Below are 27,883 nucleotides of genomic sequence, written 5' to 3' on the forward strand. Positions count from 1 at the left end.
TCAACTAGAAGTATGCCCCCTTACTGGCCTGCAACAGCGAAAAGGACAGGGTGTTAGTTCCCCTCATGCCTGACAACTAGGAGTTAATAGAAGTGAGTTAATCTAATTAACACTCACCTCTCTGCGGATAGAAGCCCAAAGGCTAGGGAGGAAGTCCTTTAGCTCCTTCTGTCCGTACACTGCACAACAAGCATTCTGCCAAGGAAAGTGTAGGTATCAGCTAGCTACACCATCAGACTTCAAGGACATGCGGTTACCTCAGCATAATGGCACCTGAAGGAGCATGGCTCTGAGCAGAACCAGCAGAATTTCCTAAGACTCCAATCAGGTCACAGAAAAATGGGAATTCATCACCCACATCACCTGACTGATGGAAAACAAGCATAAAGAAGGAGCCCTGGGGCACCTGGGTGGCTCAGATGGTTAAATGTCAGCCTTCGGCTCCGGTCATGATCTCAGGGTCCTGGGATTGAGCCCCACATCGGGCTTCCTGCTTAGTGGGGAGTCTGGGGGAGTCTGCTCTCTCTCTCCCTCAAACGGAATAAATACAATCTTTTTTTTTTTTTTTTTTTTTTTTAAAAGGAGCTCTCATCAGCCTTTCCTCAGCTGCCACTCAGTTACTGTTGGACTAGACAGTAAGTAGCTGGGAGGGCATTGGGTCAACATTTAGCCCTAGATGCTGGGATCCCTCTCATGAGGGCCACTGAACTACTCCCTGACCGTGTCTACACTTGTTTAGTACCTCTATATTGTCTAAAGGCAGCTGGACCCTGGAAAAAGAGAAATCCCTCACCAGAGTCTGTAGAGAATCCAGCTTGGCACTCAGAATCTCAGAATCCACCTTCTCAATCAGCAGGGGCAGCAGGAACTGTGGGAGAGAAGGAAGAACTGAAGCTTGAGGCAGGTGTATCTTAGCCACTCCAAGGAACCAAGGTCAACTACATCTTTACTACCACCAGTCCCCAGGAGCTAGGGGCTACATGAAAGAGCTACAAAGAGTTGAGTCAGGAGTTGTGACTATAAACCAACCCTCCTGCCAAGCTGTGGCCAGATTCCCAGTTAACCTGAAAAATGAGCTAGTTGGCAACACTATAGGACTTTAGAATGTAGTGCCATATAGGGATTGGATTATTATTTTAAACAAATAATGGTACAGGTTTCAACTTTGAAGATCTGAAAATATGTGCCACATAAGCCTGAAGACACTTGCAGGATCCCATACCCTAAAAATGTATTCTGGATCTTTCTTTTTTCCCCATGTTCTTACTGTTCTTTCTTCAGAACCTTCTCTGGGTAGAGGCTACATACCTAACCTTGGCTAGACCCACCTCAGCAAATCGTGGTGTAGAAGCCAGCACAGCTCGAAGACTCAGGATGAGATCTTCTCTCTGGATACCATGGGGATCATTAGGTGGCTGGAAAAGAAAGGAGGGCCAAGGGTCTGTACAACTCTTCAGACCACCCTTGGACACAGGATTCAACCCAGCAATCCTGAAGAATAGGTGATATTTACACTCAATCGACAGAACAGTGTGACAGGAGGCCCCAGCAGGAAGACATGCTTACACACTCCTTGGGAATTTCTGTCTGTTGGGCATTTATTTTCTATCCGATCTATCATCTTGCCACTCAAGAGAGAAGCACCCTGACTTTCTGGTACATTATTTTCTTCTCTCTATATATATTGTGACTATATGTTAGTAGACACTATTTTCTCTTTAAAATATATATACAGCTTATTTTTTTTTATTATTTACTTATTTTTCTTGTGTTACGTTAGTCACCATAAAATATATCATTAGTTTTTGATACAGTGTTCCAAGATTCATTGTTTATGTACAACACCCAGTGCCTGGATGGTTTTGAACACATGATTTATGATCTTTTTTCCTACTTAATATATTAGGTCAATTTTTCTATGGTATTAAACTATTCTTTCACAACTTTAGGTTTAGTGGCTGATACTATTTCATTGTATAGTTGAGCCAAAATTTACTTAAATAATTCCCCTTTTATGGACATTTCTATTTTTTCACCCTTATAAAAAAGCATTGACGGTTTCTGTGTCAAAAAGCCAGACTGAAAACATTTATCACATTTTCCTTTTCTTCTTCAGAAGCAACACCAAAAATACAGCAAAGGGATTTTCTTTTAAGACATAAAGCCAGGGTACCTGGGTGGCTCAGTCTGTAAAGCTCAGGTCATGACCTGATCCCAGGGTCCTGGGATCGAGTCCTGCACTGGGCTCCTTGCTTAGCATGGAGGCTGCTTTTCCCTCTCCCCCTCCCCCTGGCTTGTGCTCTCTCTCAAATAAATAAATAAAATCTAAAAAATATATTACTAAAACAAAACATAAAGCTAGGGACACCTGTCTGGGTCAGTTGGTAGAGCATGCAACTCTTGATCTTGGTGTTGTGAGTGCAAGCCCCACACTGGGTACAGAGATTACTTTAAAAAAAAAAAATTAATTAAAAGTTAAAAAGAAAAGACATAAAGCTATAGGTTGAAGAAAATAGGTTAATAAAATTTTAGAAGCTGAAAAGCAGATGGGTAAGAAAATGACTCAACAGAGCCAAGACAACAAAATCCTCAGTAGGCTTGGATAAAGCTGAGTAACTACCTGTATACACTTTAGATGTCAAAAAGCTTTGCAATTGGGGCGCCTGGATGGCTCAGTGGGTTAAGCCGCTGCCTTTGGCTCAGGTCATGATCTCAGGGTCCTGGGATCGAGTCCCGCATCGGGCTCTCTGCTCAGCAGGGAGCCTGCTTCCCTCTCTCTCTCTCTGCCTACCTCTCCATCTACTTGTGATTTCTCTCTGTCAAATAAATACATAAAATATTAAAAAAAAAAAAAAAAAAGAAAAGAAAGCTTTGCAATTGGCAGTAACAGGTACCTTTGGAGTTGGGATTGGAGTTAGAGAAGCAAATCTGACCACCTAGATTGCTTCCCACCTCCTCCTTTTCTCTGGCAGAATCTGGAGGTTTAATTTTGGGGGGAAGGTATGACAAACATCTCTAATCTTAGAGATAAAAGTACAGTAGAGGGCCTGAGGAAATAGGGTTCCTGATCCGAAAGAAAGGATAAAGGAATCCCAAGGATGATGAAGAAGGAAGATTCAGTATCTCCTTTGCACTAGGAGTAGGAAGCAACCAGTTGAGACTATATGTATGGTTAAGCATGGTTTTTACATTTTTTTAATTCCAGTGTAGCTTGCAGTGTTAAATTAGTTTCAGGTGTACAATACAGTGATTCAGTGATTCTATATATTACTTGGTGCTCATCAAGATAAGTGTACTCTCGGTCCTCTGATTTTTACATTTTTAAATGGTTTCGGGGAAAAAAATCAAAAGCACTTTTTTTTTTTGGTAAGATTTTATTTGAGAGAGAGAGAAAGAGAATATGAGTGGAGGGGGGTAGGGGCCGAGGGAGAGAGAGAGAAGCAGACTCCCTGTTGAATGCAGAGCCTGACATGGTGCTCAATCCCAGGACCCTGAGATCACAACCCAAGCCGGAGGCAGATGCTTAAACAACTAAGCCACCCAGGCGCCCCCAAAAGAATACTACCTTGTGACACATAAAAATTATATGACATTTAAATTTCCATGCCTAGGGGTGCCTGGGTGGCTCAGTGGGTTAAGCCTCTGCCTTCAGCTCAGGTCATGATCTCAGGGTCCTGGGATCAAGCCCTGCATCGGGCTCTCTGCTCAGCAGGGAGCCTGCTTTCCCCCCTCTCTCTGCCTGCCTCTGCCTACTTGTGATCTCTGTCAAATAAATAAAATCTTTAAAAAACAGTAAATTTTTGGGGTGCCTGGGTGGCTCAGTGGGTTAAGCCTCTGCCTTCGGCTCAGGTCATGATCTCAGGGTCCTGGGATTAAGCCCTGCATCGGGCTCTCTGCTCAGCAGGAAGCCTGCTTTCCCACCTCTCTCTCTGCCTGCCTCTCTGCCTGCTTGTGATCTCTGTCTGTCCAATAAATAAATAAAATCTCTAAAAAATAAAAATAAAAATAAAAAACAATAAATTTTCATGCCTATAGTTTTATTGACAATACAGACACTACAATATTCCAGCGTCTATGGCTGTTTGTGTTAGAACAGCAGAGTTGAAGAGTTGAGATGGAAAAGATACAAATTGCAAAGTCTAAAATAGTCACTATCTGGTCCTTTACATAAAATATGCCCGCCCCTGCTACAGTGAGCACATATGCATAGTGAAAATCAAAGGAACCATCACTTACACTGATACGACCCACTATGATGATGGCATGTGGCTAAAAGGGATTGACAGGACCATAAAGAATACTTTCTCAGTATAACAAAGAGTTACACTAAAGCCAGGTGTGTCATTTTAGTTGGTAAGAGCTTCCTGCTTCCCATATAGTCTGAAGTGCAGAAGAACATACAAAAATCTGCTTGAGATGCACCTGGCTGGCTCAGGTAGAGCATGCGATGCTTGATCTCGGAATAGTGAGCTAAAAAAAAAAAAATCTGCTTGAATAAGAGAAATTGTCCTATCATTCTCTAACTTCTTTTTTTTGCCTGGAGTATCTGAGAAAATGCATAAGCAGTTGGGTGCAGTGATGAGCTCTAAAAGGAAAATGGGTGGCGGCAGAAAAGGGGTATAAAAAGGCTTCACGTCCCTATCCTTTACATGTTGAATCATGCTCACTCTATTACCTTTCAAAAAAGTGAATGACATACTCTTTCCTGCCCTAAACCAGCAACTCCACTTTAGGAATCTGTCCTTCATATATACACTGCATATATATGTGAAATGATACATTAGGGTATGTAAATTGCATTGCCTGTAACACAAGATTAGTAACATTTATTCCACAGAGGACTAGTGAAATTAATTAGGTATTCCCACTGAAAGGAATACTATGCAGTCATAATGAATAAAGAACTAATTTATTTACTGATACAGAGTACTCTCTCAAGGTATACTAAAGTAAAAAAGGCCAAGTACAGAAGTGTATTCATATGCTGCCACTGGGAAGGGTAGGGAAACATTTGCTTTTATATGGATGAAAAGCTCTATAAAATACAGACATAATTGATAAAAACTGGTTGACAACAGAGAATGAAATGACGGTAGATATATTTTTCACCTTTTTACACCATTTAGATTTTGGATCCTATAAACGTATTATCTTTTCAAAACAAACATAAAAGCAAGAACAGAGAAACCTGGTGCCCTGATAAAGAGCTTTCGAGATTTCAAAAGACATAAGTTCTTCTGAGTTAGAAGTAGTGAAGACCACGACAGAAGAGATGAAGAGAATTTTAGAAGACAGGTGGCCCCAACAACCATGATGTCACCTGGAATAAGCTGGGAAGCAATTCCCTGCGGCAAAGATGGCTGTGTAACTTTAAAAACACTAAAAGTCAATACTCAGATGTTATTTGGTATGCTGTGATTTAACTCCTTTCATTTCTTTGAAACCACTAACGCTTGCAGTACACATACCCATGCCTATCCATACAGTGGTGAGACTCTTGAGTTTTTGAAAGCAGAAGGGATATCAAGATGCAGAGTGGGAGGAAGACCCAAGGGGGTCAGAGCATGCTGTATATGCTGCGCTCAACTGGGTCTTCTTTGTTTTGTCAATTTGTTTCTTCTGCCTGAGATCATCCCTCAGACTCCAGGATTATATCCTGCCATTCCTCGGAAACCAAATGAAATCCCTTCGTATCTGTGAAGTCCTTCCTGACTACTCTAGCTCACACTGAACTCGGTCTTCTCTGAACAGCTATACCACCACTCGTTTTGGTCCCAAATCCTGTATTTTTACTTAAATGTTTCAGTCTTTAAGAGCAGGAGCCACATTTTACAATCCTGTAGCCCTCACCACTAAGCACACTGTTAAGGAGTTTAAGGAGCCCCCAGATACCCACTGAATTGAATCCTTCCTCCGATGGCAAATGCTTCTCCAGTGCCCAGTTTACTAAAACGTAACCTCACAAGGGCAGGGATTGTCTCCTTTGTTCATTGCTGTTCCTTCAGTGCCTAGATAACTGGATCTAACTCACAGGAGGACTCAAGGATACTCAAATGAATCAATGAACAAAGGAATGAACGAATAAAAGGGGCTACTTACAGGGGTAAAATCAATAGGGAAGTAACACGACGTCACTTCAAACAACTCCTCCACAAAGGGCCCTAAGGTAACAGAGAAACAATGAGATCAACTTATAATTTTCACTCATCTGACATGTCCTAACCAGCTAATTCAAGGCTATATGGACGTACCCAGGCTATAGTCCCTGGAGATGAGGTCATGGACGATGCGGAAAGCCACCAGAAGATTTCGAGGATCCTTTTCCCCATCCATTACCTGGATGAAGCCAAAGGTGAAGTCAGCTCCAAGGCCCTTCAGCTCTGGGGAGGAAAGAACAGGTCACTACCCTCCCTTGAGATAGAAAGCTGGGCTTTCTTCTGGCTTGTGTTCTCCCTCTACTATCGCTATCCCACCTTTGCTGCCTCCCACAGCAGACATTTTCTGTTTTCCTATTCCAAGAGCACACAGTAAAGAAGAGATCTGTATCAATATATAACTGTTAGAAGTAAGAATTTAAAATATTAGCCCAAACTCTACCATTCCTTTACTTGGGAATGAGTGGACCTCTCAGTTTCCCTTCATTCTTTTCAGAGTGTTAGGTCTCCTATATGACTTCCAGGCTAAACATGAGTCCTGGTAATGGGGTGAAAAAGGATGTGCTTGTTTTTCAGACTTGCCAAAGAGCCCTGCCTCTTACCTTCTTCACGGGTTTGCATGAAGTTGGTGATGATACTGTAGACTGTGTGTCGGTCCACCTGCAGCAGAGACTTGGGGGTGGAAGAGACCGGAACTAAGTAAAGAAAGTGCTCAAAGAATATCTAAGCGGACAAAACTACTTCCTGCTTCACAATCTCTAAGTGGACAGTGTTCTTTATACAAACAGAAGATGAACCTAAGAAGAAATGCAGAGAAAGGGTATGGCTATTGGCCTAGCAGTTACAGCAGTGGGGCCAATAACCAAAATCTGTCTGCTTTACTTTCTTCATGTGTGAGAGGACACAGGTCAGACATAATGGCCTGGCTCCTTCTCTACATAGAGTAACAAGGACTAGCATGTAAACCTGGTCAAAGACCTTAAAAAGTTCAGAACTTAGAAGGCAGTTTTTTGCCACCTAATCCTTATCATATATGTCAGAGCTGGAAGACAGAGAATATAAAAGTGACTGTCTTCACTCACCTGGACGTGGACTTCCTGGAAGATAGCTTTAAGCACAGAGACAGCCAGCCCTGGAGGCAGGGCCACGCACAGGCTCTGGGGAGAGAAGAGATGTGTGAGCATGGAGGGAATTCTAGCCTTGAAGACAATCCCAAAAGAGGTCTAATTAGCTACAGTGGGAAACACAACATCCAGGTTTAGGAAACCGTGCTAAGAGTGTGAAATGTGGTCCCTTTTCTCAATCTGATTAGTTCTCTGCAGCTCCTTCCACTCTGGTTCTGAATTCCAGTCCCCCCAGAATATTTTTACTCTCTAGACTATAAACAGAAGTGAAGTTAGCTGACACTAGTTTAGTCCCACATTTGGGCATTTGCTCCTCAGCACTTGGGAGTCTCACCCCCAAAAGGACAAGGACAGAATTCACTGGAAAAGGGATTCTGCAAACAAAGTATGTAATGAAAAAGGAGAACTCACAAGTGCCCTCAAACCTTGCAGGACAGATGGGATCACAAGATGATGGTCCTTCAGCCGGTTCTCATAAAACAGGATCAGGTGTACCACTGCACAGACCAGAAATGTAGCCATTATTTTACACAGACTCCTTTCTAAAGTCTGTAAAGGCTGTTCCTGTTTGGGCTTCACTACAAATTTTCTCCTTCACTAACAGATAGGTCCCTGCCCTCCCATTAGAAGGTGGCTTGGTTAGGAAAATATGGGAACATCTTTTATTATCCATTCTCATGTAAGTCCACAGTTGAACCCACTTTTACCCCAGAACTTCCTTTCTACAGGACTGGAATTGGCAAACCTTCTCAAAGGGTCAGAGAGTAAATATCAGTCACAACCACTCAATTTGCTGTAACATAAAAGCAACATAAACAGGAGGTAAATAAATGGGTGCAGCTATAGGCTAATAAAACTTTATTTATAAAAACAGGTTGTGGTTTGCCTACTATGCTATAGAAAACTAAGTAGTTGGCTTTTTTCCTTGAGACTTCAAAGCATTACATATTTTTCCACTCCATCTAAGAAGCACTATTTTGTCCATTTTACAGAGAGGGAAAAATACACTGAAAATATGTCCAAGGCTACATTTGAAATCCCAGTGTCTTCAGTCCCAATTCTTATCATTTCTGCCACATATACCAGTGAGGAATGAAGATGCTGAATTAGTAGTCCACAGATTCCTTGTGTCCTCCCTTCTTCCCTCCCTCCCTGTAAAGTTGGCTTGAATAGACAAGGAAGGCCTTGGCTCAGCAATCCAGGAAGACACTCCTACTAGTGATACCAGTACCTTCCTTCTCCAGGAGCAAGGACTGACACTGGAGTAGCACCTGTGACAGAAGCTGGATTCCTCGTGCCCGAGTTCGGGGTTCTGGATTTTCTAGAGAAGACCTGGGGGAAAGTAAGGGTAGAGAGAGCCTGATTAAAAAAAAATTATTTTATTTATTTAGGGGAGAGAGAGAGTACGCACACATACGAGTGGGGGGAGAGGGCAAATGAGAGGAGAATCTTAAGCTAACTCCCTGCTAAGCATGGAATCTGACATAGAGCTCAGCCTCACCACCCTGAGATCATGACCTGAACTGAAATCAAGAGTCAGACGTTCAATTGACAGAGCCACAGAGGAGCCCCATGTTTGTTTGTTTTTTAAGTAGGTGGAGCCCAACACAGCACCTGAACTCAAAACACTGAGATCACAACCTGAGCTGAGATCAAGAGTCGGATACTCAACTGAGCTACCCAGGTGCCCCACCAAACTTTTGAAGGAGTAAGTATTTTGAAATTAGTCACACTCATCCTTTGGGCATAGAAGCCAGCCCAGGAAGGTATTCTGTAGGTGCCTAGTGTTACAGATAATAGTAAAGCCAGAGCCTAAAGAGCCAATCCTCAGATTGAGCTGGCATTCATTAAGGCTCATCTGACACCACAGCCAACAGAAGGATCCACCTCTAGGCACTGACTGGGCATTGGGCTTACTCTTACACGATAGTGACATTCCTCTGAGACAGAGCTTAGCAGCTACCCACAGAGCTCAACAGATGATGGGCAGCTGCAACTTATACCAAAACAGAGAATAAATACATTACTGCTAAGGGAAAAATGCTGACAGCAACCAAGGTCTTAGGGGAAAAAAAATTCTTTATAACTGTTAGTTTATAAAGTAAGATGCTCAGAATAAAGGTTTTAACTATTTAAGATTGTTGAATGGGAAAACCTGGACTGAGTCAATAAGGTGATTTATTTTAAAATAGCTCTTATATAGATTATATTTAAACATACTAGAAGAAATCTAACTGTAATTGTATGTAGTAGAAGATCTCTGAAAGAGAGCAGACCAGGACATTTGACTGAAATCTCAAGGATAAGGATATCTGTAACTAGAGATAAAGGGGCAAAAATAAAATCACCCTGGACAGGATCCCTAGAATAGGATCTTGTCGAAAGGACCCTGTTCAGAAGTAGAAAACTGTGCATTTGAAAATGGAGCAAGGATCCCAGACTTCCAGGATCGAGTCCCGCATCGGGCTCCCAGCTCCTTGGGGAGTCTGCTTCTCCCTCTGAACTTCTCCTCTCTCGTACTCTCTCTCACTCATTCTCTCTCAAATAAATAAATAAAATCTTTTTTAAAAATTAAGAAAAAAAAAAAAAAAAAGACCAAGGTACACAAATGCTAATAGCAGCATTATTCAGAATACCCCAAATTTGGAAACAACCCATAACTAGCACTGGATGAACTGTTGAACAAAATGTGGTATATTCATCTAACAGATTATTTTTCAGCAAGAAATGAAGTACTCACAAGAGATACAACAGGGATAAACTCTGAAAACATTATGCTAAGTTAAAGTAACCAGTCACAAAGATTACATGTTGTATGTTTCTGTTTATATGAAATTTTGAAAACTGGCAAATCCACAGAGGTAGAAAGTAAATTAGTGGTTGCCAGGGGCTGAGCTGAGGAGGGAATACTGACTGCTAATGGCCATGGAGTTTCTTTCTGAGGCAATGAAAATGTTCTAAAATTGATTGAAGTAAGGGTTGCACAAATCTGTCAATACACAAAAAATGAACTTTGTAATATATGAATTCTATATATCATATATAAAAATTGATATGAATTACATATTCAAATTATATATATCATATATATAAAGCTGTTTTTTTTTTAAATGGACCAAGAACACGTGTGCAGAAAGGCCAAGTGGTCTCTTATGTGGGAAAGATGCATAATAGTGACCTACATTCCACCCCACCATCCCAATTTTCTAGTTTTCTGCTTCAGAAGACAAGCTGGCTGTGACAGTTAACAACGTTTGCAAACAAGACTTGTCAATTTAGATGATCTACCAAGTATAAAATAGGAGAAAAGCAGACATCAGACTACAAGAACATACTTCCTCTGGTATTTGGATATCTGGTTTTAATCCTGATTTTCCAGCTGTTTCCCCAATGCTTTTCCTACAGTGAGGATCTGGGGCAAAGTCAGCTTCCTGGCAACTCCCCAGGCAGAGCCAAGGAGCAGCTCTGAGTCAGAGCCATGCTGACCAGAATCCCATGGGGCAGGTGGGTCTTCTGAGAAGCACAGGAGGAATCCCAGCTCTACTTAACAGTTGATGGCCTTCAACCACCCATCTCACCCCACACCTGTGGGCTGATCCAGAAACTTTCAACACTTCCTCAGGAACTTTAGTCAGGTGGCATAAAACTTATTTCAGGACAAACACAAGCTTAGATTGAAGTACTGATAATAAAGGGGGGTGTTGGCCTACAGAGGAGAAATTCAGGACCAGCCCCAGGAAAGCAGGAGTGTACAAAATAACCTTTCAGAGTGCACAGGCAGGGTTAGAGAAGGGCGCTCAACAACAGAGGCTCTTACCCAAGGGCTTCCACCACTTGCAACACTGTATAGCTTCCAGATTTCACATCTAGAGGAAACGAAAGAAAAAACATGAAAAAACAAAAAGCAGTCTTAGGGTTCAAAGGCTCTAATTACCAATGTTTCCGCCTACCCTAGGGTTTGTACCTTGGGGCCAACTATTCTTCCTTGCCAAGAGCCCCTTCTACATGAGAGGTATTACTAAAACACTTCAAACATGCCACTTTAACTGTAAAAACTAAAAAGGAAATAAATATATCATTTGTAGATATGATTGTATACCTTGAAAATCCAGGAGAAATAATTGAAACAAGTAAAATAATTCAAAAGGGTAGCTGGGTACAAAATTAATATTCTGAAATTAAGAACCCTCACATATACATATATACACACAATACCCTGTAAAATGGTCTCAAGAAAAAAAAAAAAAAACAACCTTAGCAAAAAAAAAAAAAAAAAAAAAAAAAAAAAAGGAGGGGAGCAGTGAGAAAAACACCTAAATATAAACTAAAAAAAAAAAAAAAAAGATCTGAATAGTGAAAACTTTAAAGCACCAGTGAAGATTTTTTTTTTCAAAAAGATTTTATTTGGGGCGCCTGGGTGGCTCAGTGGATTAAGCCGCTGCCTTCGGCTCAGGTCATGATCTCAGTGTCCTGGGATCGAGCCCCGCATCGGGCTCTTTGCTCAGCAGGAGCCTGCTTCTCTCTCTCTCTCTGCCTGACTCTCCGCCTACTTGTGATTTCTCTCTCTGTCAAATAAATAAATAAAATCTTTAAAAAAAAAAAAAAAAAGATTTTATTTATTTATTTGACAGAGAGAGATCACAAGCAGGCAGAGAGGCAGGCAGAGAGAGAGGAGGAAGCAGGCTCCCCGCTGAGCAGAGAGCCCGATGCGGGGCTCGATCCCATGACCCTGGGATCATGACCTGAGCTGAAGGCAGCGGCTTAACCCACTGAGCCACCCAGGCGCCCCGTAAAGCACCAGTGAAGATTAACAAAAGAAAATTTGAACAAATCAAAAGCATGTCCTATTCATGAAAGACTCCAAGATGATATACCTCCCAAAATAATTTTAAGATAATCCCTGTAAAAATACTGGTAGAAGTTTTATTTTGGGAGGGACTAGATAAGCTTATTCTAAAGTTAAAGTGCAAAAAATAATATAATTAGGCAAATTCTGAAAGAGTGATGGGGGCAGGAGGGAAGGTGGAGCCTCCAGATACTAAAAAATTGTTATAAAGTCACAATAACTAAATTAGTGTGTACTTTTTTGTGTGGGTACTTTTGAATATACTTGAAGATTTCTAGAGCAAAAGTAAAAAAACAAAAGACAACCAGTATAGTATGAGTTCATATTTAAACAAAGAAATCAATGGTACAGAAATAGAATAAAGTCCAGAAAGAGATACAAATGTATATTTTTCCTATTTCAGTTCTATTCAATCCTATTTCAATTAATAGAAAAAACAGACTATTCAACCAATGGTGCTGGAATGATTGGCTAAATATTTGGGAAAAAAATTTTGGCTAAAAATAATTCATCAGGGCACTTGGGTGGCTCAGTGGGTTAAAGCCTCTGCCTTCGGCTCAGGTCATGATCCCAGGGTCCTGGGATCGAGCCCCGCATGAGGCTCTCTACTCCGCAGGGAGCCTGCTTCCTCTCCTCTCTCTGCCTGCCTCTCTGCCTACTTGCAATCTCTCTCTCTCTGTCAAATATATAAAGAAATAAAATCTTAAAAAAAAAATCATTCATCAAAGTAAACTTTTCAAATGGATTAAAAAAAAGATATGAGAAAATTCTCAAGTATAACATAGAACTCAGAAGCCTTAATTAAGAAAAAAAAAAAAAAAGACTAGTTAAAATCAGCTACATTAAAAACAAAGTGGACTTTCTGCAGGGCAAAAACAAACAAACAAAAATACAACATAAGACCAACTGGGAAAACGTATTTGCAATTCTTGTAACAAAGGGCTTTTTTGACAACATATAAAGAGCTTCTACAAATCAATGAGAAAAAGATCAACAAGGAGATGAATGAATAAAGATGTCTCTCTCTCTCACACACACACAGGAATATTACTCAGCCATCAAAAAACGAAACCTTGCCAATTGCAATGACATGGATGCAACTAGAGGGTATTGTGCTAAGCAACGTAAGTCAATCAGAGAAAGACAATTATATGATTTCACTCACTTGTGGAATTTAAGAAAGAAAACAGAAGAGCAGGGGAAGGGAGAGAAAAATAAAACAAAAAATCAGAGAGGGGGATAAACCCTAAGAGACTCTTAATTATAGGAAATAGAGAGGGGCGCCTGGGTTGCTCAGTTAAGCATCTGCCTTCCACTTAGGTCATGATCCCAAGGTCCTGGAATTGAGCTCCTCTTCAGGTTCCCTGCTCAGTGGGGAGTGTGCTTCTTCGCCCTCTCCCTCTGCCCCTCTCCCCAGCTCGTGTTCTGTCTCAAATAAATAAATAAAATCTTAAAAAAAAGAAAAGAAAAGAAACCACGTGAGGGTTGCTGGAGAGGAAAAGGGTGGTGGGATGGGGTGACTTTGGTGATAGGCAGTAGGGAGGGCATGTGATATAATGAGCACTGGGTATTATAAACCCAGCGAATATGAATTACTTGAACTCTACCTCTGAAACTAAGAACATACTATATATTTTAAAAGGAATTTAAAAATGGACCAAAAAAAAATGAACCTGCTTTCTACAGAAGATACTCATATTCACCCCAGAAATGCAAATTAAACTATATAAAAACTTTGTATTTAACATACTAGACTGGCAGAGATTAAAAAAAAAAATAACTTTGAGGGGCGCCTGGGTGGCTCAGTGGGTTAAAGCCTCTGCTTTCGGCTCTGGTCATGATCCCAGGGTCCTGGGATCAAGCCCCGCATTGGGTTCTCTGCTCAGCAGGGAGCCTGCCTCCCCCCCTCTCTCTGCCTGCTTCTCTGCCTACTTGTGATCTCTGTCAAATAAATAAATAAAATCTTAAAAAAAATAAAAATAAAAATAAAAAATAAAAAATAAATAAATAAAAACTTTGTAACACACCCATGTTTTGTGAAGGTATGCAGAAATAGGCAGTCTTCTATATTGCAGGTAGAGTATAAACTGGCACAAACCCTTTATGGAGGGCAATTTGACAATGTCTTTAATAAAAATTACAAGGGTACATATGCTTTAATCCAGGGAATCTTCTAAAAATTTATCCCATATACTTGTAAAAGTGCAAAATAATGCATGTACAAGGTTATTCATTACAGAGTTACTTATAATAGCAAATAACTTCAAACAACAAATGGCCATCAGTAAGAAACCAGTTAAATAGGGGTGCTTGGGTGGCTCACTTGGTTGAGCATCTGCCTTTTGCTCCAGTCATGATCCCGGAGTCTCAGAATGGAGCACCACATCCGGCTCCCTGCTTAGCAAGGAGTCTGCTTCTCCCTCTGCCCCTCACCCTGCTTGTGTTCTCGTTCACTCTGTCTCTCTCAAATAAATAAATGAATAAGTAGGTAATCTTGGAAGGAAGGAAGGGTTAGATAAATTATAGTATATCAATACAATGGAATTCTTTGCAGACAGATAGAAAAATAACCTATGAACGACTGAATGTGTGTGTGTGCACACACTGATAATGGGACATGTCTAAAGGTAGGGCAGTGTACATTAATAGTATATATATATTACTAAGTGCGCAGCATTGTTTTTAATGGGAGGGAGGGTTGTTTCTATTTGCATTCATTCATTCATTCATTCACTTAGAAGATAAAAGGAACTAGTAATATTGGTTGTCTCTAAGGAGGGACATTGAATAGCTAGGGGGCTGAGAGGTTTCTTTTTTAAAAAACAGATGTTTGATTATGGAATAATTTTAGAATTAGAGATTAGCATTGGTATATGACTATTAAACTCTAGGCTGTATTTAGATTTTTTTTTTTTAAGATTTTATTTATTTGACAGAGAGAAATCACAAGTAGATGGAGAGGCAGGCAGAGAGAGAAAGAGGGAAGCAGGCTCCCTGCTGAGCAGAGAGCCCGATGCGGGACTCGATCCCAGGACCCTGAGATCATGACCTGAGCTGAAGGTAGCGGCTCAACCCACTGAGCCACCCAGGCGCCCCTGTATTTAGATTTTACCAGTTTTTCCACTTATGTCATTTTTCTGTCTCAGGATCCAGTTAAGGATACCACATTGCAATTAGCCATCATAAATTTTTGGTCTCCTCTGGTCTGTGAAAGTTGTTCAGTCTTTTTCTTTATGACCTTGATATCCCAAAGAAGTACTTTACGGAATGTCCCTGAATTTGGGTGTATTGGATTTCTTCCTCATGTTTAGACTGGGATCATGCGTTTCGAGAAGAATAGCAAAGAGGTGAAGTGCCCTTCTCATCTTATATCATACCATACCAGGAGTACAAAATATCAGTAAGACTTACTGGTAATTTTAACTCTGATCGTTTGGTCAAGGTAGTGTCAGCCACGTCTCTGCACTATATAGTTATTATTTTATTATAGTTATTATTCCTTTCTCATGCTTTTTTTAAAAAAGATTTTATTTGTTTATTTGACAGAGAGAGGGAGAAAGATCACAAGTAGGCAGAGAAAGAGGAGGAAGCAGGCTCCCTGCTGGACAGAGAGCCCGATGTGGGGCTTGATCCCCAAACCCTGAGATCATGATATGAGTCTTAACCAATGAGCCACCCAGGTGCCCTTCTCAGGCTCTCTTCTTTGGAAGGGAGTCACTTAGCCCCACTTAACACTCACAGGGGAAGCAGAAGTTAAGCTCCACTTCCTAAAAGTATCTATTTACCTACCTACATTATGTGGAGTTATTCCGTAAGGAAGATTCATTTCTTTTCCCCATTTATTTATTCACTCATTTATTTTACATCAGCATAGACTAATGTATATTTACACTTCAGGTTATAATCCAATATGAGGTTATTTTACTGTCCAAAATCATTCGATCTTTAATGGGTAGGTTTTTTAGGTTGTCTCTTGTCCCATCCTTTTATTTGTTTATTTTTATAAAGTTTTATTGAAATGCAGCCAGCCCATTATCTATCTATCTATCTATCTTTCTTTCTTTTTCTTTAAAGTAATCTCTGCACCTAGCATGGGGCTTTATTTAATTCATGACCCCGAGATCTGGAGTCACATGCTCTACCAACTAAGCCAGCCAGATGCCTTATCATTTTATTTTTTAAGTACTTTCTTATTTTTTTAGCACTACAAAATACTACTGGCTCATCCTGTAATTTCTTTGATTCAGCTGTAGAATTCACTTTTCTTCAAGAAGCCTTAGTTCCTTTTATTGGGAAATAGTATTACAAACCAAGATCTGGGTGTGCTTGGGATACCACTGCTCCTAGGCCCTCCTTAGAGAGAGCTGGGATATATATATACATATTAACCTATGTTTACATAAGTATCTTTCATTATTTTTCTATCCATATATATATATATGTTTTTTTTTAATATGTGGGAAGAGCGAGATCAGTTTTTTTTTTTTAAGATTTTTATTTATTTATTTGACCGATCACAAGTAGGCAGTCAGAGAGAGAGGAGGAAGCAGGCTCCCCACTGAGCAGAGAGCCCGATGCAGGACTCGATCCCAGGACCCTGGGATCATGCATGACCTGAGCCGAAGGCAGAGGCTTTAACCCACTGAGCCACCGAGGTGCCCCTATCCATATATATTAAAGTAAACATAAAATCATATTAAAGTCTCCAGCTCTAATTCAGGACCACAGGGTCCATTCTAGCCTCCCTCCTTACTTCTTTTCTATCTTATTTGTAATTTTTTTCTCTGACAGTGAGAAATCTGGTTCCTATTATCTACCTTTTATTCGTTTTTCAACCTAGTATAGCTATAAATTATTTTCAATTGTCAACCTCTGTGAGAAACAGATTTAGAAGTAGAGTGCAGCATTTGTCTTTAGCCTTACAGTTTCCTGCCTTTAGTGAGGATACATTAGATATTAGTAATACAGTAGATTCATTTGTCACAGTCTGCATTCCACGTTGAGACAGAAGGGAGACTTCTCTGTGTATCCTTTTGTACCTTTTAAATGTTGCACCATGTGAATATATTACTTATTTTTTTTAAGATTTTATTTATTTATTTGAGAAAGAGTACACCTGAGCAAGAGAGTGAGAGAGAGCATGAGCAGTGGGGAGGGACAGAGGGAGAAGCAGACTCCCCACTGAGCAATGAGGCTGATGCAGGCCTGATCCCAGGACCCCAGGATCATAGCCTGAGCCGAAGGCAGACGCTTAACTGACTGAGCCACCCAGGTGTCCCATATTATTTATTTTTTAAATACATTTTTTTAAAAAGTAGGCTCCGTGCCCAGTGTGGAGCCCAGTGTGGGGCTTGAGCTCACGACCCTGAGATCAAGACCTGAGCTGAGATCAAGAGTCAGATGCTTAACAGACTGAGCTATCCAGGCATCCCTTTAAAATACATTTTTAGGGGTACCTGGGTGGCTCAGTCGGTTATGCCTCTGCCTTCAGCTCGGTCATGATCTCAGGGTGCTGGGATCAAGCCCCATGTCGGGCTCACTGCTCAGCAGGGAGCCTGCTTGTCCCTCTCTCTCTGCCTGCCTCTCTGCCTACTTGTGATCTCTCTTTCTCTGTCAAATAAATAAATAAATACATTTTTAACAATACAACAATAATTCACATAGATCCACCAGGACCATCTTAGGATATATTCTCAAGAAAGAAACAAAGAATAAAAGGTTAGCAATCTTCCTAAGGGTTTGACTAAAATAGAGGAGTTCTAGCTCAATAAGGTGTGGCAATCAGGGAATTACTTCCAGCAGCCTTTGCTGGGTCCCGGGCCCACCTAACTCCAAATGCTGGGCTTAATAAGTTACCTCTCACCAACACCAGACTTTAGCTAGAGTCAAGAGGCTTGAGAAAACTCCTTAAGTCTGTGGTCTCAGAACAAAGCTGCGAGCAGAACTGGGTAGAGGCTCACTCTAGTACTAGAGTAAGTCCAAACCGACTGAGAGAAGGAGTGCTGTCTAGTCAGGATTCATAGCTCGTGACTGGCACCAATTTAGACATCAGGCACTCTTAGCCCTGCTCGTGCCAGGGTGTGGAAGGCCCAGCTGCTGCCCCTGCTCCTGAGAAAGAGCCAAGGGAAAAAATGTGCAGGCTTTAGGGTGGGGGAAGGGAAAACAGCCAGACTAACAGGATAAACCAAGGAACTGACAGTTGGGCTCTGTACCCAATTCCTTAATGGCAACATTGAAGTGAATGGAGATACTCATTTCTGGGTTATACACTATAAAAAAGTTTTGCACAATTTAGGAAGGTGGAAAAGGGTATCTTTTGGAATGTCTTGGCCAAACAAAGTGCAAGAAACTCTACTGAAAACCCTATCTAAACACTAAATTTCAGTAGTGGCCACAGAGGTAGCAATTGTGCATAGGAAGCTATAGAGGACTGACAACTGTTACTAGCAAAGAACATCACTGAATCATCATTGTTCTCCAGCAAAGTCTTTTGTGGATGCTGGTCTAGTGTCCACTGTTGGAAATACCTAAGTGCTATAAAACAAGGACCTGACTAATAAGCCCCACTCAGTTGCCCCTAATTTTTTCATTAAAAATGAGGTATAATTTACATATAGTGAAATGCACAGATATTAACAGTATAACTCGATGAGTTTTAGCAAACATACACCCTGAGTAATCAATACCCCAATCAAGATGTGAACTATTTTCACTACTGGACAAAGTTCCCCCACATCCCTTACTAGTCAATTTCCTCTCCTACAGATTACCTCAAATTTGATAAATAAAAGACTTCTTCATCATGAAGTATACAGTACTATGAAACAGGCTGCCTTTTTAAAAAAAAAAATTATTTATTTATTTATTTATTTATTTGACAGAGAGAGAGAGAGAGATCACAAGTAGGCAGCGAGAGAGGGGGAAGCAGGCTCCCCACCAAGCAGAGAGCCCGATGTGGGGCTCGATCCCAGGACCCCGACACCATGACCGGAGCTGAAGGCAGAGGCCCAACCCAGTGAGCCACCCAGGCGCCCCAACAGGCTGCTTTTAATTACAAATAAACCCCCATCTGTATATGATTCCTCGAATCCCAGTACATGGGTGAACCCTCCTGGCAGAACCTTTGGTCTGCACTTTTTATAAGGATCCTGTCTTGAATTAATGCAGCACAAACATAAAAGACAAATGAAGTATAAAAGTAATATAAAATTAGGAAAAAATGAAGAGCTATTGTATTAGCTGTATAGCTGTTACAGAATAATAAATGAGAGAAAGGAAAATGGTGAGTATGGTGGCAAAAAACTACAATCAGTATTCTGAAGATGTTTTCACAAAGGTAACTAAATATAACACTTTATTCTAGTTCTGTTGACTCTACCTAAGAAATGTCTTTTTTTTTTTTAAAGATTTATTTATTTGAAGAATTCATTTATTATGCACGTGTGCATGCAGGGAGGAGGGGCAAAGAGAAAGGGAGAGTCTCAAGTGGACTCTGTGCTAAGCGTAGGGCTAGATGTGGGACTTAGTCTAATGACCCTGAGATCAGGACCTGAGCCACAAAGAGTCAGGCACTCAACCAACTGCACCACCCAGGTGCCTCAGAAATGTCTTTTAAATATGACCCTTCCCTTTCATCCTTATAAAAAGACTATATAACAACAATCCTCTGCTTTTTGGAGTACTAAAAAAAAATGTCCTGGAATTTATAGATACCAGTGATGGTTGTGGAACATCATGAATGTTAAAAGCCAATTAACTGTAGTCTTATGGTTAAAGTGAATTTTACCTCAATTTTTAATTTTTTTTTTAATTTCACAGAGAGAGAGAGATCACAAGTAGGCAAAGAGGCAGGTAGAGAGAGAGGGAGAAGCAGGCTCCCTGCTGAGCAGAGAGCCCGATGCAGGGCTCGATGCCAGTACCTGGGATCATGACCTGGGCCGAAGGCAGAGGCCCAACCCACTGAGCCACCCAGGTGCCCCATTACCTCAATTTTTTAAAAAGGCCTTTTAATTCATCCACATTCTACCTAGAATTACCTCCCTAAAATGCACAATTACTTCTCTGCCCACCAATCTCCTTTTGCTCCTTACTGCCTAAGACCTGAATCCCTGGCTTGATGTCCTTCACAATTTAGCCCCCAAATCACCTCTAGCTTCACCTTTTGTCATGACTTCTATCATTCAGTCACATGTCCCAACATATCAAGCTCTTCCATATCCTTAATCCTGTAAATGTTCGCATGGTTTGAAATGCCTCTTTCCGGGCTTTGTCAAAATTCAATTTTTCAAGACCCAGCTAAAATGTTAACTCTTTTGTGAAGCCCTCCTTGGTTCTCAAAAATCAAATAATACCCTACTGTGTTTCTCCTTAACTTTAACAAAACTGTCATGTGTATTTGTTTTCATTTATTCATTCAACATTTATTAAGCACCTATTATAAATCAGGTACTGGGTTAGGCCCGGAGACAGAAATACAGACAGAGAGCTCATAAGGAACCCAGCAGAAAGACCTTTAAAACAATCATAGCATTAACAAGCTCGGTGTTACCATAGTGATATAAACAGAGACTTAGTTAGCATAAAAAAGGAATAAAATTCCTGGATTTATGAACCATCCATCACTAACTTTAAGTGATTCATTCTCTTAACACTGTAAGTTCTCCCAAATAAAAAAATACCTGAATATCTGGAAATATCGTTAATTATGCACTTGGACTCCTGGGATAAAAGAAGCTAATAAGGAGTTAATTTTCCTAAAGGTAGTCTCACTGGCATTAAGGAAAAACAAGCGTAAGTTCCTTTCCCTACATAAGTACACCTAAGTTTTTCCAGCGTGTCCAAGATTTACTTTAAAAATGGAGCTACCAGCACCTCCTAACTACCCACACTTCCCTCAGCAGGGCACTAGTTCATGTGGAACACTGAGGAGTCATCAAAGAAGTATTTATATGAGACTGACGAATGCACAATCAGACCTCTGTCTGATGGAGTTGCAGCCTCTTGAGAATCTGGAGCAGCCAAAGGAGGAAGGGGGAAGGATGTGAAGGAGCAGGAGACAGAAAAATCCCAATCAGTTCTAATCAAGCTCTCAAAAATGCCTTTTCTGCTGAGGATGCCACAGACATTTCTCAGAACTGTTTTATTGTTGCTTAACAGTCTTTTGGTTTCAGGAATAGTGGTCTCCCACGAAAGTGGGAAAATACAATAAAGACCAAAACGAAGGAAAATCCAAATAAGGAAAAGGAAAGGAAGAAAATTTATATCCCTCAAGATGTCCAAACCTCACACTCTTCAAAATCAGCTTCCTTCCCAACCTCCATTTTTGGACAAAGAACTTCTCTTTTGCTCATCCTTAGGCTCAAAAGCTTGGGGTCATCTTGGAGTCCTCCTCCTCCTTCAAGCCCTGTAACTACTTAGGCCTCAAATTCCACAGATTCTTCCTTCAACATCTCTCATTCCATTCACTTACACAGCTTTTTACTGCATACTTACTTATGTTAGTCTCCAGGAGACTTGGGTGGTAGGCATAGGATAGGATATGGAGAGAGATACAGAAAAGCTACTAAACAAGTCTTCTAATAAATGAGGGCTTATGAATAAGTCTGCTAATAAGTGCTAATAAATGAGTGGTTGAGAAATAAATACAAAGATTTTTAAGTGTGAGATGATGTCTGGCTAGAGTAAACCAGAAACACTTGGGAGGCAGGCAGTGAGCTCTCAAGCTGGGTCTTGAATCTGAGGTCTAACTTTAGTAAGATGGAGTTAGCAAAAGAAGTGGGAAGGAAAACACTCAGGGAATAGCAAATCCAGGCAGCTGCCTGGCACTGAAGGTCCAGGAGGGCACTGGTGAGAATAAGGGCTGGGGCCAGGTAGTGGCAACCTTTGAATTCTAGAATGAAAAGTCTTAAACCCTGAGACCCCTGGGTAGCTCAGTTGGTTAAGCCTCTGTCTTAGATTCAGGTCATGATCCCAGGGTGCTGGGATCGGGCCCAGCATCAAGCCTGGCATTGGGCTCCCTGCTCAGCGGAGAGTCTGCTTCTCTTCTCCCTCTGACTGCCACTCCACCTGCTTATGCTCTGTCAAATAAATAAAAAAAATTTTTTTCTTATGTCTTTAACCCTTAGCCTACTGGGTCATTTCTCTTCCATCATTTGTACCTTTACACCTGACACCTACTTTCTTCAGGAATTTCACAGCAAAGGTGCAAAACAAAGTTGGTCATAGCTGCCTGTGATTACAGGGTGTTCCTTCTGCATTTACAATTTGTAGGACACGCTGCTGCTTTGAGAGGCTGAATAGAAAGCTGGTCGCTTTAGTGCTAACAAAACTAGACTCATGCTGGATTAGAAAGCACATCTTATTCTGGGAATGATTCAAAACTCTGTCAGCCTTCAAAACCTTAACTAGGGCTGTGATCTCAGATTGAGAAAATCAATTTAATCCTTCTCAAATTTGCTTTCATTATATGACTCCCTTGTGCAAGGATCTACAATGATTTTTATTACCTACAATAGCTCATTCAAATCCCTCTGCCTGGAATCCAAGGTTATGCATAATCCAACTCCACCAAACCTTTTCAACTTTATGTTACTACCAACCTCCTTTTCTAGTCAAGAGGGCTAAATTACAACAGGGCTAATGTTACAGTCTTAGTTGAGCTGAGTTAAATTTAAACTAGACAACAGTTTAGGTCATTTTTTTCAGGCATAAAAAAATATAAATTTTACAAAGGTATTTATAGTACTTGGCAGTCCTTATCCATGCTGTCAAGTGTGTTTTGAATTTGAAAATTCCAAAATTATTGTTCATAATGTATAAATGTGAAAGAATAGTTACAAATGGCATTGCTATAACAGTAGGGGGTAGGCGGGTGCATTTTTCAAAATCAGTGAACGTTACACTTAAGATTGTACACTTCACTGAATATAAATTGTACACCAAAATAAACTATAAACAAGCTCTAGTTAATAATACGCCTACCAAAGCATTTAGGAGGAAGTGTACTGATATCCGCAATCTAAATAGACGGAAAGATATCCGACAAAGCAAGTTATATTAAAATGTTAATGGTAGTTTAGGTGGTGTGTGTAGGTGTGCCTGTTATGAAATTCTCTGCTGTATGTTTGAAAATTTTCAAAATAAAACACTGGGGAAAATGGCATTGATAACGTACTATATAAAGCTGTAAGAAGTTAAAATTTGGTAGAATGACAGCATCAGGCTTTTGCTCTTTGATGCTTCCTTGCCACCTTGCACATATCCCATACAACCCCTTTTTAGATGTGATAATACTATTTGTTTGCATGGTTGACTTTCCCACCACAGTAAAAGTTCTTGGTGGGCACAGATCGAGTCTGATCTGTATTTATATTCCTATTGCTTTGCATCGTGTTTGGAGAAAAATATGTGTTCAATAATGGTGGGATGACTGAATGAAAGTGGAACTGCTAAGGACCATAGTACTGTATTGTCTCACAGATTCACTTTATTCATTTCTCACATTTCTAAAAGTTAAGATGTTCAATTTTCAAGAGAAATGTCTTTTACTTTTTCCCAAGCACGCAAAATTTCCAAAAACAGACAAAACGCATTTGTATTCACGAGATAATTTCGTATTCTATTACGTAAACAAGTCTGAAGGCCTCTTAACACTCAACTTTTTAGATTTTTTTTTTTCCCCTAAAAGAGTGAAGTCTCTGACTCCCAAGGAAATCTGGAATTTGTTTTAGTCAAATCCTAGATTAAGCTGTGAGAACTGAGAGATCCCTGAACTGGTCAAAAGCAGGAAACTGGAGATCGGGGAAAAGATAAAAACAAACACCACATAAAAAAGTCACGAAGCAAATTAATCAAGAACTTTACCAAGAAACGGAGGGAAAGTCTTAAGGAGCATACACTAGACATCTCAAACTGCCCCCCCCCCACCCAAGACTGGCTTCTCCCCTCCTCTTTCCTCTGACAGCCAGTCAGAGATCGCGCCGCGCGGCCACCCCCAACATGCCACGCGACTAGAGCTGATGCCGCGGAAGACGCTGCTTCTCACGTCAACCTCCGCCAAACAATGTGGTTTAGCGGCGGGAGTACCAGGATCTGGACCGGAGGACCTGAAGCTGAGTCCCAGCTGCACCCCCTGCCTGATGTGCGAGTCTCTTGCCCTCTCCGGGCTTCAGTTTCCTCATCTGTGACTCGGTAATGACTCTCTAACCCCAGCTGGAGCATAGAGTGACTGTCTACTAAGATGAGTGGCGTAAAGGCACTTTAAGGAAGATGCAAGCGACTCTCCATTTGTTACGGCTCTTAAGCATGCGGTGCTCACAACCAGCCCCAGACCCATCTCTCAAAGTCACCGCGTTCCTCACTCCCTTCCGCCCGGCGGCTGTACTGAGGCCGCCCCCTCTTGTCGGCCCCATGCGGAAGCCGCGCGGCGCCGTCCGCCATACCTGCAGCCACTTGGTCAGCGGGGCCCTCCTGCTGACCCATGACGAAGTCGTGCACGAGGCCCCACAGTGCGCCCGTAGGCGCCACCGCCTCCAGAGCGGCGGCGGCGGCCATGACGCGAACCAGAGACCGTGGGAGGGGAAGTGGGCGGTGGCACGGGATGGGCCTCTGAGCGCACGCGCCTCCTGAGCCAATCGCCTGGCTAAGGTTAAAGAGGCGGGGCGCTTCCCTGGATCACGTGCCTGCCGGCTCCTGGCCAGGCAGTTCCAGGGAGGGATGGAACGGTCCCTCCCCGAGGGGCGGGGCTTGGAGTCGGGGCGGTGGCGCGGGCAGGGAAGGCGGCTGCTGGGCACGCAGCCGGGGGCCATTGAGGGCGAATAATTCCCGGCCGGGCTACCCGGGAGACGGGTGGCGGGGCGGGTACCTGGCTGGGTGGGGCCAAGGGGCGGTACATACCCTGGGGGAAGCCAATGAGAAAATCAGGCCCGGCCCGAGGGGGCGGTGCTGTCGGTCACATGCGCACCTGGGGCGGGTGGCGGCGGAGGCGCGGGCACAGCGAGCAGGCGGCCGGGAGCGGGGCCGGGCTGGGGCGGGGTTAGGCAGGTGAGTGACAGGCTCCGGGGGGCCGGCCCCAGCTGGGAGCCCCGAGCGAGCAGGGAGTAGCTGCGGAGGTGCCCGCCCCCTCTCTCCGCCCCTCCAGCGGAGCTGGTCTCCGGCCGGGCACCGTCGCGGGCCCCCCTGGCCCGGCCACCTGGGACTGTGCTGGGGAATCGGCCCCCTCCCTAACTCCCCTCGCCCGCAAAGTTTGTGGCAAAGCCGGCGCCCGGGCAGAGCGCGCCCCCGGGGGGAAGATCGAGGAGCGCCCGATGCGGGGAGGCAGGAGCCGTTGACCCGGGACGTCGCCGTCCGGGGCAGAAGCGCGGAGCAGCCGACCAGCCCGCCGCCTCCGGTGCATGGGGCCCGACTGAAGAGCCAGCATGGGCAACTGCGTGGGGAGACAGCGCCGGGAGAGGCCGGCCGCCCCGGGACACCCCCGCAAGCGAGCAGGTAACGACGAGGAAGGGAGCAGGGCCACGGGCGCCTCGCCAGTTGTCCCCCTCCTCGCCCGAGCGCTGGGCTTCCCAAGCGACCTCCCACGGCTCCTGGCGCCTGGGTTTCCCAGATGGCTGTTCTGGAGCCAGACGGGGGCCCGCTCCCCAGCCCTGGTGGCCGGGGGAGCCGAGTTGGGGCAACTGCGAGAGCTGACCCGGCTGCGAGCCCAACTCGCTCCAACTGGGAAGCTCCGAGTGGGGGTGGGGGCGGGGGCAGGAAATGTTTGCAGACCGCAGCGGGGCTGGCGGAGGGGAGGGGGGCCCGGGACGGGGGCGCCGCTGGTCTGGCAGCCGGGTCGGGGTCGGAGGCTGGCCCGTCGGGGCACGGCGCGGGCGGCCAGTCGTCCCCAGAACTCGGAGCGAGCGAGAACTGTCGCTCTTCCAGAGACTGTCTGTGTCATTATCGGGCTGCAGATCGTGTCTGCCGGAATCCAACTGGCAAAAGCAGCGCAGGACTCTGGGAAAGAAATCTTTATTTTTCCCGCAGGGCTTTTTAGAGCCTCCCGGCTGTCTAGAGTCTAGAAAAGGTGGGGTGTGGGGTGGGAATCGCGCTTGGGTTTGTTGGGATCCTTCCCAGCCTTGGGGATGGGATCTGCTCCTTGGTGATCCGCGAGGGCCGGGCAGCGTCTTCTCACTTTCTTGGTACACTCCTCCAATACTGGCGCTTCGCCCTGGGAAGAGGTCTGGCGTTTGTTTCCCCGGGTCTTGTACTCACTTCCTTCTCTGAGGATGTTGCAAGGACCTTCTGAGAACGATAAAAATCGTATACTTTAGAGTTGAAAGGGACCTTCAAAATTTGTCCAGATAGATCAGGAGTCCAGATAGACCTAACTCCTCCTCTCTTTGTAGAAGCCCTGATACAGAGAGGTTGAACAACTTGCCCAAAGACACACAGCTAGTTAGTAGTGTAGCTGGGGCTAGATCGCAGTCTCCTCTTCCATTCAGTTGCTACATATCCTTTTATGTAAGAGGAGCCACAGGCATAGTTGTTAATGAAGTGGAAACTCTAGTTGGAATTTCCTGTGTCCTTTGACACCGAAGGTGTGTTGCTTGGGTTGTGGACACTGGGAAGGAAGATGAGGGGAAAAATGGGGGAAGCAGAGAAGGATGTCTGTGTGGTGGACAGGATGACTTGTGGAAGAAGAAACATGTTTTTCTGGGGGTGGAGGGAGGAGGTAAATTTAACACTGGAAAACCTTTTGGCAGCCCTGGCCATTCTGAGGAAAGTTGATTCTTAGACCCAAGGGCTTTCTTTCTTTCATTCATTCATTTATTCAATGACTTATTTATTATTTATGTGCTCAGTCCACATGATTGATTTTGTAGCATTTTTCACTGGTGACAACTCTCTCATACTTGAAACTGCCCCCCCCTTCCTTTCTCTATGTTTGATTATCCTGGTTTGGTTTTGTTTTGTTTTCTCTGATCACTGCAGCTCACTATCACATCACCTCCTAGCTGTGTACACACCCATGGTTCAGTTTGACATTCTTTTTTTTCCCCCCTCTCTTACTGCCTCCCAGAGAAATTATATTCAGTCCCACAACTATATCCACTGGGAAGACCTGTACGCTGTATCTTCAACTATTATCTGTCAAACTCCAGACTCGCATCAGTAAATGCCCACTGGACACGCTGATGTAGTTATTCTCAGATTCAACACTTCTAAAAGCAAGCTCTGCATCTCTCCCCTCAGCCAACTTCCCTTTACTCTTCCATTCTTGCAGCTGCCTAACTTGATACTTTGGAGATGTCTTTCTGCTGGCTTTCTCTGCCTCCCAGCCCATCAGCCACTAGGACCTGCTGATTCTTCCTTGGAAAGTTGTACAAACCCGCCCCTTCCACTCTGCTTCACTCCCTTGTCATCTCAAGTTCAACTCACCTCCCAAGCTGAACTTAGTTTCCCACAAAAGGCAAGTTCATCTTCAGTCATTCACCTAATGCCTGCACACTGTTCCCCCCCTCCCCGAAGATGTTTGTTAAATTAACCTGTTTTGAGCCCTATAATTCTATGTTTAGGAATTTTTTTTAACAGTCTTTTTTTTTTTTTTTTTTTTTTTTAAGTAAATTCTACACCCAGCATGGGGCTTGAACTCATAACCGCAAGATCAAGAGTTGTGTGTTCTACTGACTGAGCCAGCCTTGTGCCCCTGTTTAGAAATCTTTTCACACCTCTCCAGTTCTGTAAGAACTTTAACTTTCAAGGCTGTTCAGTTTGGTCAGTCCTTT

General features: G+C 43.0%; 2 protein-coding genes across 5 annotated transcripts in view; one reads left to right on the forward strand and one right to left on the reverse strand.

The window, feature by feature from the left end:
• MMS19 (MMS19 homolog, cytosolic iron-sulfur assembly component) overlaps positions 1 to 24,722 on the reverse strand; it is a 34,085-nt gene extending 9,363 nt beyond the window's left edge. For 2 of the 4 annotated variants that reach the window (XM_032312477.1, XM_032312476.1), the window contains exons 1-11: positions 24,566 to 24,722; positions 11,097 to 11,145; positions 8,511 to 8,611; positions 7,691 to 7,776; positions 7,238 to 7,312; positions 6,758 to 6,827; positions 6,252 to 6,380; positions 6,100 to 6,161; positions 1,329 to 1,415; positions 794 to 868; positions 118 to 195 (exon numbers count right to left, since the gene is read on the reverse strand). In XM_032312477.1, coding sequence (XP_032168368.1) covers positions 118 to 195; positions 794 to 868; positions 1,329 to 1,415; positions 6,100 to 6,161; positions 6,252 to 6,380; positions 6,758 to 6,827; positions 7,238 to 7,312; positions 7,691 to 7,776; positions 8,511 to 8,611; positions 11,097 to 11,145; positions 24,566 to 24,677 — 924 coding nt within the window. In that variant the 5' untranslated portion in view covers positions 24,678 to 24,722. Of the gene's footprint in view, positions 1 to 117; positions 196 to 793; positions 869 to 1,328; positions 1,416 to 6,099; positions 6,162 to 6,251; positions 6,381 to 6,757; positions 6,828 to 7,237; positions 7,313 to 7,690; positions 7,777 to 8,510; positions 8,612 to 11,096; positions 11,146 to 24,565 lie in introns of those variants that run through there. The other 2 variants (XM_032312478.1, XM_032312479.1) reach the window with 2 other exon arrangements.
• Positions 24,723 to 24,842: 120 nt separating this feature from the next.
• Positions 24,843 to 27,883, forward strand: part of UBTD1 (ubiquitin domain containing 1) — a 53,095-nt gene continuing 50,054 nt past the window's right edge. The window contains exon 1 of the mRNA XM_032312493.1: positions 24,843 to 25,610. Within this exon, the coding sequence (XP_032168384.1) occupies positions 25,541 to 25,610 (70 nt within the window). The 5' untranslated portion in view covers positions 24,843 to 25,540. The remainder of the gene's footprint in view (positions 25,611 to 27,883) is intronic.

This window comes from Mustela erminea, chromosome 14 (assembly GCF_009829155.1).
Source record: "Mustela erminea isolate mMusErm1 chromosome 14, mMusErm1.Pri, whole genome shotgun sequence".
Taxonomy (NCBI): Eukaryota; Metazoa; Chordata; class Mammalia; order Carnivora; family Mustelidae; genus Mustela; species Mustela erminea.